This window comes from Gopherus flavomarginatus, chromosome 20 (assembly GCF_025201925.1).
Source record: "Gopherus flavomarginatus isolate rGopFla2 chromosome 20, rGopFla2.mat.asm, whole genome shotgun sequence".
In the NCBI taxonomy this organism is placed as follows: domain Eukaryota; kingdom Metazoa; phylum Chordata; order Testudines; family Testudinidae; genus Gopherus; species Gopherus flavomarginatus.
This window is the reverse complement of record NC_066636.1, coordinates 4,792,483-4,807,840: the sequence shown is the minus strand read 5'-3', so window position 1 is coordinate 4,807,840 and position 15,358 is coordinate 4,792,483. Positions and strand designations below refer to the sequence as shown.

The 15,358-nt window shown below is 63.3% G+C and overlaps 1 protein-coding gene across 2 annotated transcripts; it reads left to right on the top strand.

Moving 5' to 3' along the window:
• Window positions 1–962: 962 nt before the first annotated feature.
• On the top strand, window positions 963–10,370 carry LOC127037741 (HAUS augmin-like complex subunit 5). 2 transcript variants are annotated; one of them, XM_050929750.1, is made up of 19 exons: window positions 963–1,100; window positions 1,656–1,718; window positions 1,980–2,012; window positions 2,303–2,327; window positions 2,839–2,971; window positions 3,490–3,649; window positions 3,970–4,045; window positions 4,532–4,611; window positions 4,697–4,754; window positions 5,250–5,377; window positions 5,623–5,701; window positions 5,965–6,110; window positions 6,491–6,653; window positions 7,042–7,122; window positions 7,761–7,906; window positions 8,804–8,918; window positions 9,124–9,259; window positions 9,441–9,573; window positions 9,934–10,370. In XM_050929750.1, exons 1-19 carry the CDS (start codon window positions 1,003–1,005, stop codon window positions 10,064–10,066), a joined length of 1,986 nt encoding a protein of 661 aa, XP_050785707.1. In that variant the 5' UTR covers window positions 963–1,002; the 3' UTR covers window positions 10,067–10,370. The 2 variants fall into 2 exon arrangements, with proteins under 2 accessions (XP_050785707.1, XP_050785706.1); XM_050929749.1 differs by having other exon boundaries at window positions 4,694–4,754.
• The last annotated feature ends 4,988 nt before the right edge of the window (window positions 10,371–15,358 follow it).

The following is a 15,358-nucleotide window of genomic DNA, read 5'->3' as shown; positions in this document are numbered from 1 at the left end:
CTTCCACCTTCTCATGTTCTCTGTATGTATATATATCTCCTGTCTGCGTGTTCCATTCTATGCATCCGAAGAAGTGAGCTGTAGCTCATGAAAGCTCATGCTGAAATAAATGTGTTAGTCTCTAAGGTGCCACAAGTACTCCTGTTCTTTTTGTGGTGCTGAATTGGCACTCTCAGTTGGGTCTTGCCAGAACCAGCATCGTTACAGGGTCCAATGGGTTAGAGTGGGGGGCCTGGGAGTCAGGACTCCTGGGTTTCTATGTCTGGCTTGGAGAGGGGTGTGGGGTCTAATGGTTAGATGAGGAGAGGGGGCAAGGGCTTTTCCCTGGCAGGCAGCTGGCTGGAGTGAGCAGTGAGCATCTCAGACCTGTTCCTAGCAAATGTGTCTGAAGCACAAAATTGATACCAGGGCTGGCTGAACAGGCCATGGGGACTGAGCTCTCCTCTGCCCCCTAGAGGGGAGCTGGGCATTAGCAGGGAGGCCGTGAGCATGGGGTACAGCAGCGGTTCTCAAACGTTTGTATTGGTGACCCCTTTTACACAGCAAGCCTTTGAGTGCAACCCCCCTTAGACATTACTATCACCTTTTTTATGTTTAGTACTATTAGAAAGGCTGGAGGTGAAGCGGGGCTAGGGATGGAGGCTGAGAGATTGTGACTCCCCCATGTAATACCCGCACGACCCCAGTTCGAGATCCCCTGGGGTACAGACTGGCTCAGCGAAGACCCCGGAGGGAATTCAGTCTCCAGAGCACGTGAGCTGCGCCTTCGCTTTGTGCTGACAGAAGCCTCCAGGTGGCGCTGTTACAAATTGCGTAGGGGCCACCATGGGGCCTACGGTGTGACCCACGCGAACGGGGGAAAATGCAAATTGCAGCTCCCAGCAGGCCCCGCCCCCCGGATTACAGGCCCCGGCAGGCCCCGCCCCCCCGAGAACTACGGGCCCCGCCCCCCGGACTACAGCTCCCGTGGGGCTGTGCGGCAGCGGGTGTTCGGGTCCCGGCATGGAGCGGGGCGGCCCCGCGCTGGAGCTGAAGCTCTGGGCGGCCCAGGAGATGGGGCTGCCCCCCGCGAAGGTGCCCCCCGATGGGGCCTTCCGCCGGTGAGAGCCCCGGGCCCCCCAGCGCGGGATCCCCCCGGCTCCTGTTCCCCGGGTTCCCGTTTCCCTCCGTGTGCTCCCCGGGCTCCTGCGGCTCCCTCCCCCGGCCCCCTCCCCTGCCCCCTCGGGGTCCCCTCGCTCCCTGCGCCCCGGCCCTCCTCGGACCCCCCCCTTGCCCCCTCTGCGCCTTGTACCTCCCTGCCCCGCCCCCCGCCTATCATACCCCCACCTGGGACCCCTCTTCCGCGTGGGCTCCCTGCCAGCCGCCCGCCCCATGGCCCCCACCTGTCCCCACTCACCATGTCCCGGGGGGGGGGGGAACAGAGCCGGCGCCCCCCCCTCCGCTCTCCCGCAGAAAAGGGCCTGGCAGCCCCCGGAGATGTTACCCCCCAGCCCTGTGAGGTTACCTGGATGAGCCAGGCCTGGGGGGGGAGGAAAAGGGGCAGGCTCGGGGAGCGGGGGGGCAATATACGGCCCTGAGCCGAGGGCCTCCCATGCCCCTTGTAGGGGTTTCCAGTCGCGTCCCCGCGGGCTGACGCTGTCGCTCTGTATCCCCAGGATGTGCTCAGGCCAGTGTGCGGAGATCTGGAGATACGTCACCCGGCACGTGCACCACCAGAGGTGAGAGGAATGGGGCGTGGGGCCTTTCCCCCTCCACGGGCGCTGGCTCCCACCCGGCCCCAGAGCGGGGCACTGGCTGGCTCAGGGAGCCAGGGAACGGGACATGGGGCCTTCTGCTTTTCAGGTCTCCTCCTAGAGCCAGGGGTAGAACCCAGGAGTCCTGGCTCCTGGTCCCGCCCTGCTCTAACCACTGGACCCCATGCCCCACCCAGAGCCATTGCTGTCTTTGCAGTAGATTCATCCCTCTCTCTTTCCTCACAGGAATGTGAAGAAGATCCGAGGGAACTTGCTGTGGTATCCTTTCCTCGTCCCCCTCCGCTTTGGAGACTTGTCATTCTGGGCAGCTTTCTCACCGAGGGGTCCATCCAGCCCAGTGTCCCACCCTGTCCCTGCCCCCTAGATCAAGCCCCTGGGCCCATCCAGCCCTTGGGGGAGAAGGTTTAATTTCCTTGTTGACCCTTGGCTGGCGTCCCCCCAGCCTGATGCCTCCGACCTCTCCCTGAGGTCGGTCTGTCCGTCCATCTATCCGTTCAGTCCTCTGTCATTCTTCATGTTCAGCCTCCTTTACTCAGGCCTTGCCTCAGGTACCAGCATCTGGAGGAGGCAGAGGTGAGGGGACCGGTGGAGACTGCTGGTTGAATGGGGCATGGGGCAGGTGTGGGTGAGGGTTGTCGGTGGGATGGGTGTTGTGGGTGGGATGCTGTGCCATGTGGTGGGTAGGGGATGGTAAACTGGATTTGGAGGGGCGGGGAAGGGGATCAGAGTGCTGTGGGGTGGGATAGAGTGGGTCAGGGTAGAGGATGGGGTCGTGGATCAAGGTGAGGATCAGGTGGTACTGTGGGGTGGGATAGGGTGAGAGCAGAGGGTGGGCAGTGAGTTGGGGTGGGATCATGATGCAGAGGGGTGCTATTGGTTGGGGGACAGTGGGGTGCTTTGTTGCTGAGCTGTGGATCTGGGAAATGGGGGTGGGATCAGTGGGGCGGGGGATTGGGGTGCTGTGGGGTGAAGAGCCCTGCCATGGATGAGCAAGATGCCTGGGTCTCTAGCAGTGGGTGGATGCAGGGGGCAGGGCTGTTCAGGAGAAGCCCCGCCCCCAATCAGAGTCTTTCCCTCCCCAAAGGGAAAGCCCAGTGGGTCAGAACCGGAGCAGGAGCGGCGCCAGCAGCTGGCCCAGGGCGTGGCCCGCCTGCGTGGGGAGCTGCAGCAGTTAGACCTGCAGATGGAGACAGCCCAGCGTGAGGTCATGGCTGACGGTAAGGGGGGAGCCCCAAGGATCTAGAGGGGCAGCATAATCTGTGCCCCCAGCGCTCTACCCCAGCCCATACTCTAGGGTTGGAGGGCACAAAATCCATCCCAGTCCTCCCATCTGTTCTCCCCCAACACACAGTGGGATCGTCCCCCTGCAGCCCAGATCCATTTCCCCCCACTTCTTTGTGGGGGGCAGGATTGTTCCCCTGCCCTGCCCTCCTTGGGGGCAAAATCTTCCCACATGGTCTCTTCCCCAGCCACAAGGTTCCTGTGGCCAATGGGGCTGCTGATTTTTCCCCCCATGCTCCCTCCCCAGACAATCGCCCATGGGATTCACACCCATCACCTCAGGATTCCTGGGGTCTGTCTCCTACTCTGGGAGCGGGGCAGGGGACGGGGAGATGCTGGGAGCCAGGACTCCTGGGTTCTATCCCCAGCTCTCGGAGGGGAGTGGGGCCTAGCAGTTAGCATCTGGGGCTTGGGGTGGGTTTTCCCTGACACACTTTCTTCTCTCACTCCGCAGAGATCTCCCTGGAGGCAGCCCAGGAGCGGATCCGTGATGCCCAGCGCCGCTCTCTGCTGCTCAAGGCCTATGCAGCCCGTACAGCCAAGGAACGCCAGCAGCTGCAGGGCAGCGTAACACAGCTGAGGGGGCGACTGGAGCAGCTGCAGGACATCAGCAGGTGTGGGGGTGGGGGGGGTCCATCCTTAGTGTGGGGTCCCCACTTTCCTGGTCATATCCCCCAGAATCCTTTGCTCTCAAAGCACTACCCAGTGGACATCTCTGCTTGGTATTAACTCCCAGAAACCTTTGCTCCTTGGGAGAGGGTCCTATGGCCAGTGGCATTAGGGATAGAGGACTGCCGATCCTTTGCTCCATGGCAGGGTCCCACTGGGTGTGGGGGCTGGGCTGGGCTGGGCTAGGGTGAGGGTGAGGGGATGTCCTGAACTGTGCTTCCCCCTTCCCCCACCCCATTTTCACGGCCTCCTCTGGTCTCTGCAGAAAGGCCAAGGTGGAGCTGACGGTGGGAGGGAAGGTGCCTGACCTCGGATTTGCTGGCATGGAGCCTGAAGTACTGGTGAGTTGGGATGGGGACAGTGGGTAGATCCTGGGCAGGGGGAGAGGATTTTGGGAATCCTGCTCCCCTGTGCTAGTTGGGGATGGTGATCTGGGGATCTCAGTCCTTGGATCTTGTGGGGGGATCTGGAGATCCCAAGGCAGGATCTAGTGAGAAGGGGGACCCGGTGATCTGAGCCGTGTGAATGCCAGCGTGGGGCTCTGGTGAGCTCACCATGGGATCTGGTGATGGGGTTTGGTTGGGGAGGAGGAGGGAATCGGACTGAGCCTGGTGCCGGGACCCGGGGGGAGTCTGCGCCATCGGCAATCAGGTCCTGGGATCCTGAGGGATCTCACTGAGCCTGGTGCCTGGATCCCAATAAGGAGGGAGGATCCAGTAGATCCTGGTGATTCCACCAGTGATTCCTGGTGATCTGCAGCTTTCTTGAGGCCGTCGTCTCCTCCCCACCCCGGTAACCTGTCAACATGTCTGTTCGTCTCTCCGCAGCGGGACGTGCGGACGGCCTGCCAGCTGCGCTTCCACTTCCTGAGGTCGCTCTTCGAGCACAGCACGTCTGGGACCCTCCCGTAAGTCCCTGCGAGCTCCTCTGTCCTCCCCTCCCCCCCCGACCCCCACTCTGTTTCTAACCCCGCCCCATGTGTCTCTCAGCAGCGGGACAAGCGAGGAGCTGCTGGATGCATCCTACCAGCACTGGCTGAGCACGGTGGAGGTAACGGGGGGAGGAAGGGACAATGGGGTAGGGACCCTGGGGACGGCTTGCATGGTGCAGAGATGCAGCCACCTCTGAGCTGGTAACAGCTGCACATAACACTGCACTGCCACAGCTCACCTGATGCTAAGGTTCAGCCATCTCTGGAGGAGCAGCCTGGCACCCCTTAGTGCCGGGTATTGGGGCAGCCCTGACTGCTAGGGGGGATCCCCTCTGCCCTGCTCTGTGCAGTACAGCACCCCCTAGCACTGCACTGGGGTATTGGAGCCAGCCCTGACTGCCCAGGGAGAGCCCCCTGCCCTGCTCCCTGCAGCACAGTGCCCCCAGTGCTGGGCTGGGGCATTGGGGCAGCCCTGACTGCTAGGGGGAACCCCCTGCCCTGCTCCCTACAGCACAGCGCCCCCTAGCACCGCACTGGGGTATTGGAGCCAGGCCCGATGGAGGGTACAGTGTCCCTGCCCCGCTGTGGCTCATCCCACCTCTCTGCCCACGCAGGACATCGTGGGTTCCCACCCTCCCAACCATGTCCTGGCAGCCCTGGAGCACCTGGCCCTGGAGAACACCCTGCAGATGCAAGAGCTCACCAGCCACATTGACATTCCCCGCGACGTAGAGGCCCTCAAGTGGGTACCACTAAGGGGGTGGCAGTGTGGGTGCATGGTGCATTGCCCCCCCCAGTGATAGTGGCCTGTACTGGGGTGGGGGGCAGAGTCAGAGCTCAGGAGAAGGGGTGCTGTGGGGCTTTCGCCCCCTGGTGATGGCAGCTTGTACTGCAGGGGGCAGAGTCAGGGCTCTGGGGGGCTGTCACCCCAGTGGTGCTGCAGTGACCCATGGCACCAATGCTGGGGCTTGTACCTCTGCCCTGCAGGTTCCGCTACGAGAGCTCCCGCCTGGAAGACCTGGTGGGGCCGCCAGCAGCCTTGCCCTCAGTCCGGGGTCTCATACAGGTGAGTGGGGGCATGCGGAGGGGCAGGCAGGGCCGCGTCTGGGGTCTGGGCAGTAGCAGCAGTTAGAGTATAGCTGGAGGGGGCACATCTGGGTGTTCCGAGGGCTGGGATATAGCAGGGGAGGGAGGGGGCCCCGTCTGAGGGCTGGGGATCCCGGGGACTGTGGGGGGACTTCAGGGCCATATCTCCAGCTGGGATATAGCGGGGGGAGGGGGCAGTGTCCCCTGGCCCCTCCTTACCTGCTTCCCTCCCCCTGGCTGCAGGAAGGCTGGAGCAGGTGTGAGGAGCTGTGGGTGCAGCAGCTGCCCCTGCAGGCCCGGGAGCGGCACGGCACGGCACGGCTGGCCTCCCTCGTACAGGAGATGCACCGGCTGCTGGCGGACGGCTCGGAGCGCGCCATCCTCGCCAGGTAGCTGCCCCAGGCCTGGGAGACACCCTGCCCCCTGGGCTCACCCCTGCACAGTTGGTGACCACCCACCCTGGGAGAACATCCCCTGCTGGGGAGACTTCCTGCCCCTGGGGTCCCCCTGCACTGTGAGGGCCCCCTGGAGAGCACTCCCTGCTGGGGAGACTTCCCTGTCCCGTGGGGTCCCCCTGTGCTGTTGGGGTCCTGTGGCAAGCACCCCCTGCTGGGGAGACATCCCCACCACCCAGGGTCCTTCCTGCACAGTCAGTGACCACCCACTCCTGGGAGAGTGCTCCCTGCTGGGAAGATTCCCTGCCCATGTGGTCTTCTTCCCCCCCTACCCCCCTGACCTACTGAGCCAGCTTGTCCCGCCCGGCCCCCAGGGCGGTGCTGGAGCTGGAGCTGCGGGCTGTACGGCTGGCAGGACTGCGGGATGGGCTGCACCGGGGCTGCCGAGAGCTGGAACGGGAGGCGAGTGCCCGCCATGCGGAGCTGCAGGCCTTGCAGAGCAAGCGGCAGCGCATCCTGGACTTCCGCCACCTGGTGGTGAGTGTGGGTGTGTGTGGGGGGTGGGGTGGGGCGTTAGAGCAGGGTAACCTCTGGACATGGGACCTGCCTGGGGGATGGGGGCACACAGGAGGATGAGAGAGCCCGTGGCTGGGGGGTTCCTGGAGGGGGATCCACAGGGTACCTGGCTGGCCTGGGGGGAAGGAAGTAGAGGGGGTGCATATTGGAGGGAATATAGGGGTGTGGGGATGATGAGGCAAGGGAGGGAGTGGACAAGTTAGGGGAGGTGGGGGTGCCTTCTGGGGGGAACGAGAGGGATTGCAGGGCTGAATATAGGGGTGCCTTTGCTGGCCCGGGGGGAGCAGGGACACTGTCTCGAAGCAGCCCCAGGACTGACACATTTCCCACCCCTCCCCCATCCACCCAGCGCGAAAAGCAGCAGCATGTCCGGGCGCTGATCAAAGGCACCTCCTACATCAAATCCCAGCTCCGCAAGGACCAGGCCGAGGTGAGACACCCCCACTCCCTCCCCCTCCCCCACCATGGGGTGGCAGAGGATAGGGGAGTCCAGGGCCGGAATACCAGGAGGCTGTGGGGTGACACTGAGGGGCACTGGCTGAGCTGGGGGAGTGAGGCCCAGGGCTGGGGCAAGACTGAGGGGCGCTGGCAGGGCTGGGGGAGTGAGGCCCAGGGCTGGGGCGAGACTGAGGGGCACTGGCTGAGCTGAGGGAGTGAGGCCCAGGGCTGGGGCGAGACTGAGGGACGCTGGCGGCGCTGGGGAGTGAGGCCCAGGGCTGGGGCAGGACTCAGGGGCGCTGGCGGGGCTGGGGGAGTGAGGCCCAGGGCTGGGGCAGGACATAGTGGCACTGGTGGGGCTGGGGGAGTGGGGCCCAGGGCTGGGGCAGTACTGAGGGGCACTGGTGGGGCAGGGGAGTGGGGCCCAGGGCTGGGGCAGGACTATGAGGCACTGGTGGGGCTGGGGGAGTGGGGCCCAGGGTTTGGATGGCAGGGAGCTGCTGGTTGGGACTGAGGGGGGAGGCAGGGGGCTGTAGGGTGGGATCGAAGAGTACTGGAAGGGCTGGGGGAGTGGGGCCCAGGGTTGGGACTGAGGGGCACCAGCATGGTCTCCCCCCCACTGTCTCTCAGGTCCAGGCCTTCGTGCAGAGGAAGCTGCTGGGCCCAGAGCAGGATGTGACGCTGGAGTCGCAGCGGCTGCACGGGGGTGTGGAGCGCGAGGTCCGGCAGCTGGGGGCCATCGCCCTCCCCTGCCTCCTGCGCCGCAGCCTCCTGGGGTGAGTCCCCCACCTCCCCCGCTCTCTCTGATCTGCCCCATCCCCCCCTGCAGGCCCTCTCCCCCACAGCCAGCAGGGCCCTGGGGCTGACTGTCCCCTCTTGGGGTGCCCCAGGGGCTGGATCCCCTTATGAGGGGAGTCCCCGGCCTGAGGGGGAGTACCTTGCATGGAGGACTATGCTCCCCCCCCCCCCCCCCACTACTGGACTTGGGGTATGCAGCATTCCTGGGACCTTCTCCCCCCTCCCCTGGCCTGTGCTCCATTGAAATAGGTCTCAGACCCGCCCTGAGATCCGCAGGTTGGAGGGGGTAGGTGCCTGCCCAGCAGTACTGATACTCTGGTCCTCTGCCCCATGCTGGGGGCGCTGGTCCTCTGCCAGGAGCATCAGTACTTGGGCAGTGGTATTAATGCTGCAGTCGTGGCATCGAGATGAGCAGGGGTGTTGGTGCTGGGGAATACCAGTGAAAAACCAGTGTTCTCTGGGAGGAGAGCTAATACCTGAGAGTGGGGCAGGGGTTTTAATACTGTGGTGGGAGCATGAATACTCCCTCCGGGGTAATAATGCTCTGAGAGCATCGGTACCCGACATCTGTGGTGGGAGGATTAATACTTTCTGGGCTGATAATGCTCTAGGAGCATCGGTAGCCTATAGCAGTGAGAGGAGCATTGATACTCTCTGGGTATTAATACTCTGGGAACACTGGTACCTGCTCTCCAGGGGGTACCAATGCTGTACTACCCTGGCAGGCGGCTGTGACGAGAGGGTCCCACCAGCCCTTCCTGGGGAGTGGGGTGGGGGGATGGGCTGGGGTGTCTGGTGAGATGGCGGGTGCCTGAGTGTGGGGAGTTCAGGGGCTGATCCTTGGCGTCCCTGACCCGGTCGTCCCCCACCTCCAGGTCCCAGCAGGTCCCGGCTCATGAGCTCTCCATCCATAGGCTGGACCGGACGGCGCTTGCCCAGCACCGGGCCTTCCTCACTGTGTGCCAGGCTTCCGGGTTCCCTCTCTACAAGGTGAGACGCACACTTGGTGGAGCAATGGGGCATGGAGCAGGGATGTCTCCCCGCAGGGCGGGAGTGAGACCCTCTTCTGCGGGAGGAGGGGGTGGGACAGGCGCACCCCCCTTATTTATTCTGCATTAAACCTCCCTAGAGCCTCTGTGAGGGGGAGCCAGGCCCTGTCTCCCCTCACCCCCATCCCTGTGTGTCTCTGCCCCAGGCCCCGGAGCACCTCCTGCCCCACATGGCTGAGCTGAAGAAGGAGCTGCTGGCCCTGCGTGCCCAGCTGGGCTACAAGAACTGGGCGCTGGCCAGCCTGCAGCAGCACCAGGGCTCCCAGGGGACCGACGCGCAAGGTGAGATCCCCTCCATGGCTCCAGATGGACAGAGGGATGCCTTCCCAGGGTCTGCAAGCGGCACCCTCCTGGCGCACGAGCTGGCCTGAGGGCGGCAGGACCATGGCATCCGCTCAGCAACTCGGCACCCCCCCACCCAAACTGTAACTGCTCCAGGCCTTACCAACGTCTCTTCCCCCAGCCCTGGTACAGGCCCTGCGGGACCACGACCGGGAGCAGGCCGGAGCCCTGGGGCCGCGGATCCAGCTGGTGACGGAGCAGTGCAGGCAACGCATCGAGCGCTGGCCCGAGGTGCAGGCTGCCATCGACGCCTGGTGAGGAGGCCCCACCCAGCTGGTTTATGGAACGTTTTGTTCTCCAGAGCGGAGAAGCCCAGCCCATTCTGCGCTGGGGGTCGGTTCTCCCCTGCCTGGGGTGGGGCCTGTGAGGAAGAAGGGGGCTTGCCCAAGTGGTGGGGGCACAGGAGGGACTGATTGGCGGTGTTGGGGTCTGGCGTCTAAAGGAAGGGGGTGGCCTGGTGCCCCTGGAGAATGGGCGTACCTAGGGAGGGGCTGGGGGGCATGTGCCATGAGGAAGGATGTCGGGGGAGGGAGGGGGACATGGGGGTGTCTGTGCAGGGGAGAGCTGTGGGGAGCGGGGCCAGAAAGAGCCATCTCACCCCTCCCTATCTGCAGGTGGGAGCAGCCAGGGCAGTTTGTCCTGCCTGCGGAGCATCGCCTGGGCCTCACCTTGCAGCAGTGGCTGGAGCGCTGGACCCTGGCCCTTAAGACCCTCCAGCAGCAGCAGCAGCAGCACAGCTGGGCCTGATGGCCCCGTCCTGCCTGGGAGGGGCTGGGGAGCCCCACCCCCAAAGGGGTGCAGTTGTAGGTAGCTATACCCCTGTTAGGGAAGGAGTGCGGGTCGGACACACCTTTATGGGGTGGAGGTTTGGGGGGCTTAGCCCAGTCCAGTCCAGCTGTCTCCTCTTGTGCAAAGTGGGGAGGGTCAGTGTGTGTGGGGGGGTGACCAGATGCTGGTGGTGGGAGCGGGTGTCCGGTGCATGGGGGGCGTCCCAGATGGGTTTTGTGGCGTTCTGTAATTCACAATGTTCTGAATAAACTGGTTACATTCACATTCAGGCTCATGGCAGGCATGGGACATGGGGTGCGTCAGCTCCGGTCTCCCCCAGGGCAGGAACTGATTAGCTCGGGTGGGCAGGGAATGGGGCACGGGACCTTTCCCCTCGGATTGGGCCCCGGCTGTGATGGGGCCCCAGGGCAGGGACTGGCTGGCTCAGGTGCGTGGGGAATGGACCCCTCCTAGGAGGCACCAGCTCTCTCTGGCTGCTCCAGGCTGGCTGGGCCTGTGCTTCTGCCTGGACCATCCCGCCCTCCCTCATGCCCCAAGGGACCAGTGAACACGGCCCTGTCCCGAGCGCCTGAGCCCAGAGGTTTATTCCTGTGCTGAGGTAACAACAGCCCCGGCTTCATCTTCCTGGCCTGTCCTACCCAGTGCAGCCCCGCTTGGGGCAGGCAGGGATCCCACCCCTGAGCTCGCCACCCTGGCTGGGGCATCCCCTTCTTGGCAGAACCACCTCAAAGCCGCCCCCCCCCCAACTCCAAAGGCTTCAATGTCCTCGTCCCTCTTCCATGGAGAAACTGAGGGATGGAACAGGGAGAGGTGAATGGCCTAAATGCAGGAGTCGTGGCTCCCAGACTCACCCCCTCTCCCTTCCTTTTGGAAATCAAGTTGGGGGAAGCTTTGCTGGGGGAGGGCCCAGCTAGGAAGTGGGGGTAGACAGCACCTATCGCTGGGGGGGTGGGGGCCCCTCTCAGGTTGGTCCCTCTGGCTCCCTCAGCCTGGGCTGTGGGAGCATCCCAGAGCCGGCCGCCTCCTGGGTGATTTGTGGGAGAAAGGAGGATGCCAGTGCTCTACCCAGTGGTCCCCAACCTTTCAGTGTGGGCAGGGAGCAGCCGCCAAAATGCCTCCGAGAAGCAGCGGCAGCGAGAAGCGTCACCCCCAAAATGCCTCCGAGAAGCAGCGGCAGCGAGAAGCGTCACCCCCAAAATGCCTCCGAAAAGCAGCGGCAGCGAGAAGCTTCGCAGCAGCATTTTGGCAGTGACAGTTCTTGGCCCTGATGCTTCTCGGCGGCTCCGCTCCTTGGTGGCGGGGCGCTCCCTTGTCAGTAGGCAGGCGCTATGGCACCTGCGGGCACTGCCTTGGGGACCACTGGCTCTACCCTTCCCCTGCAAACGGACAGAGGGCCTGGAGTACTGTCCCCTGATTGGGGGTTGGAAGGATATGGGCTCCTGCTGGCTGACAGCATTTGCAGGCGGGGGGCAGGGTCTAGTGGTTAGAGGAAGGGAAGCTTGGCGTCAGGACTCCTGGGTTCCATTCCCAGCTCTGGGGTTACAGTGGGGTCTGGTACGTTAGCACAGCTGGGGCTGGGAGCCAGGACTCTGGGTTCTTCCCATCCCCCCATTAACCATCTCGCACAGCAGGAGGGGGCTGGGCAGGAAGTGGTGATGGGGTGAAAACTACCAAGAAATGCAAATCCTCAAAAGAGTCTGTGCCAGGAACTGGGTGGTGCAGAAACCACGGCCCCCTCCCCACCTCTTATCCCCCCTTGGCTGTCATTGGATCGTGCACCCTCGGCCCCCAATCTGCCCCCTCTGAGCCCTGGGGGGCAGGGAATAGCCACAGCGCAGGGTTGCCTGGCCACAGTCCCAATCCATCCCCTGCAGGCCCTGGGAGGCAGAAAATAGACACGGTCCTGGGTACCCCATCCAATTGAAGTGTTGAGTGTCACAGTGACCCAAGGTGTGTGTATAGGAGAGGGATGGGGTGTGGGTACAGATTAGTGTATGTCTCGAGTTCTGCAGAGGTTATGTCTGTGGGCGGGTGTTTGTGTAGCTGTGGGGGGGTTGTGTGTGTGGCTGTACAGGTGTGCGTGTTTGTGAGGCTGGATTTGTGCACGTGTTTGCATCTTTAGCGGTTGTGCTAGTGTGTGGCTGGATTTGTGCGGTTATTTGTGTATGTTTGCAATCGTGTGTGTCTGCATGCTCTGCTGCCCTCTGCCGGCAGCAGCGACAACCGCTTCTCCGTGCGTCACAGCTCCCATACCGTCAACCCTGGTGGCGATTCCACCATCCTACAAGGGCTGGCTGGCCTGACCTTTCTCCCAACCGCAGAGTGTGGTGGGGCTTCAGCTCAGCCCCTGTGGCGCAGGAGTGCGCAGGTGCAGGGCGCTGGGCTCCGATGCACCTGGAGGGGCAGCTTGGGTGGGGTGGGGCATGGCCTCTGGTTTCCGTTCTGCATTGCCTGGTGCTGGGCTGTTGCACAATCCCCAGCCACGCCGCACAGTGTGCCCCGAGAAGGAGTGGGGGGCCAAGCAGATGCTCCAGCACCAGGATATGTGGTTGGTGGGAGGGAAGGCCTTGGGCTGCACTAGGGGAGTGCAGAGCAGGGGTGACACCCCAAAAACCTGCAGCAAAGGGATGGACAGATGAAGAGGGTGGGGTTGGTTGATAGAGGGGGCAGCCAGCCTATAATCTAAAAGGGGAGGGGGTCTAGTGGTTCGGAGGGGGGGCGTGGTCAGAATTGCTGGGTTCTATCCCCAGCCCTGGGAGGAGAGTGGGGTCTAGTGTTTAGAGGGGGAGGAGGGGCAAGCCAGGACTCTTGGGTTCTCTCCCTGGCTTTGACACTCTCTTGTGCAATCCCTCAGCAGTTACCCAACCCACCAGCGTGTGGGAGCGAGGGGGTGGGGCCGAGTTGCAACACGGCCCAGAGTCCTGTGCTGCCTCTTTGTTACTCAAGCAGGGGCAGGGTGGGGGATGGCCTGGGAGCCCCGCTAAGAAAGGTGCTTCTGGTGGGTTTGTGTGTGGGTCACACTACCTCCTGCTGAATAGACCCGTCTAGATGAGACCCGTGGGCCCCTCTAGCCCAGTTTCAGCCTGGGTCAGCCCCTGGGAGCCCCTTCCCCTCGATCACCATGGCTATGTCTATTGGTCTCCTGGAAAGGTCCATTCCCATTGGTAGCTGTCCAGTGGCAGTGAGTTCCACGGGCCTCTACACATGCTGTGCGGGGCAGGAGGTCCTTATGTTGGGAGCAGTGGGAGTGAACTGTGTGGGGTTGTGTCTCTGAGCATGATTGTGAATAGTCCGGTGTGGGTGCGGGTGATTGTGTGTGTGGCTGGGGATGTGATTGTCCCTCTGTTTGGGCGGGGGGTGTGGTAGTGTGTGCCCCAGGTGTGTCGTGTGTGAGTGTCTGGGATTGTGTGAGTTCCTTTGTGCATCAGCATGTGTGACTGTCTGGCTCTGTGGAGTTGTGGAGGTGGGTGTGGTAGCTGTGGTGTGTGTGTGTGTGTGTGTGTGTGTGTGTGTGTGAGAGAGAGAGAGACCTGCTGCAGGATACAATGTCCTGTAAACGCATTTCCTACCTGTTAGCCCAGCAACACACCGACACTGATACAAACACAGTGTCACACACGCACAGGGCAGGGCTCAGCCCCAGCAGCAGGGGGCGGCAGGGACACAGACATCTCCCTAGGGCCAGCTTGGATGATTTCCCATCATGAGCCAACATGGTGCTGGTGCCCCCCCACGGGGGTGGGCAGTGACGGGGAGGCAGATGGATTCAGGAGGAAGCAGTTTGGGAAAATCAGTCAAGGCCCTTAGCTGAGCTGGGACACAGACAGTTATCCTTGCACCATCCTGGGAGGGGAGTGGGATCTAGTGGTCAGAGCGGGCTGGGGGCTGGGTGCCAGGACCCCTGGGTTCTATCCCTGACTCTGGGAGCAGAGCGGGGTCTAAAGGTTAGAGCAGGGGGCAGGGAGCCAGGACTCCTGGGTTCCATAGTGGCAGCTGTTTTTCCCTGTGTCTCCCTCCCTAGAGATCCCAGGCCAGCCCCCTAGAGGAATCTCTGTGGGGTTGGGGGGTGAGGGGGAGGTTGCTCTGCCACTTAAGAGTCATGATTCAATCCCCTCCCCCCCCAGGTTCTGACATCACGGAAGCTCTCCCGACACGCCCCCCACATCAGAAAGTAGGTGTCTCTCCCCAGTGAGGCTCCCCACATGCAGAGGAAGCTAGTGGGTTTCTTGGGGGTCTCCGGCAGAGGTGACAGCACCCACCAGACACCCCCTCATGGCTGCAAGGAGACCCCCCCCTGCACAATCCTCTGCTACGAGGGGCCCAAGGGCGCCCAGCCAGGGCCAGGAGGCGAGGTGGGGCTGCATTGGCAGGAATGGGGCAGAACTGGGGGCTGGTGCCGGGTTGGGGGCTGGCTACACGGGAAAAAACCATGCAGCTCAGTTAAATATTTCCCAAGGTTACCGCTGAATACAGGTTATGGGCATGACGTGAGGGAAATATTTTCTTTGCAAACAGAGTCCATATACCAAGCGATGGTGCAAATCTGCTCCCCCCGCACCCCAGTATCTGAGCATCTTCCTAATCTGCAGGGCAGTTCTCCTCCCAGGACAGAGCGAGGGCGGGAAGCGCCACCAGCCCCATTTCCCGGACTGGAGAACTGAGGCCCAGAGAGACCGAGTGACGTGCCCGAGGCCACCCGGGGAGTCTGGGGCGGGACAGGGGCTGGGACTGGAATCTTCTTCTTAAGGAGGTTTCTGCCCTGCTGCCTCCTCTGGGTCACGTGGTGGTGCGGGGGCGGGGCCTCGGGTGAAGGGGCGGGGCGAGGGCGGGGCCTCGGGGAAGGGGCGGTGCAGGGGCGGGGCTTAGAGGGAAGGGGCAGCGCGGGGGCGGGGACTCGGCCCGAGGGTGGAGTCTTGAGGAGAGGCTGGTGCGGGGCCGGTCCCTTGAGGGGAGGGGCGATGCAGGGCAGGGATTGGGGGGAGGGGCGAGTAAGGGCAGGGGATTGATAAAATGGGCGGGGCCTTGGGGAAGGGCGGGGCCTAGAGGGGCGGGGCCACGTGGGAGGGGAGATTCGCAGGAATGCGCTGGGGCGGGGTTCGCGCGCAAGGGGCGGGGCCTAGAGGGGAGGGGCCATACGGATTTGGGGGAAGGGGCGAGTGAGGGCGGCGGATCGGGGAGAAAGTGAAGCGCAAGGGGGGAAGTCAGGGGAAGGGGCGGTGCGAGGGCGGGGCCTTGCGGAATGGGCGGGGC

What these genes read in the sequence shown, in the direction of transcription:
- LOC127037741 (XM_050929749.1), top strand. Translation starts at nt 1,003, where the DNA reads ATGGAGCGGGGCGGCCCCGCGCTGGAGCTGAAGCTCTGGGCGGCCCAG. An exon ending in CGCGACGTAGAGGCCCTCAA is followed by an intron (nt 5,378 to 5,622) that starts GTGGGTACCACT and finishes TCTGCCCTGCAG; the next exon opens with GTTCCGCTACGAGAGCTCCC. An exon ending in TGGACTTCCGCCACCTGGTG is followed by an intron (nt 6,654 to 7,041) that starts GTGAGTGTGGGT and finishes CCATCCACCCAG; the next exon opens with CGCGAAAAGCAGCAGCATGT.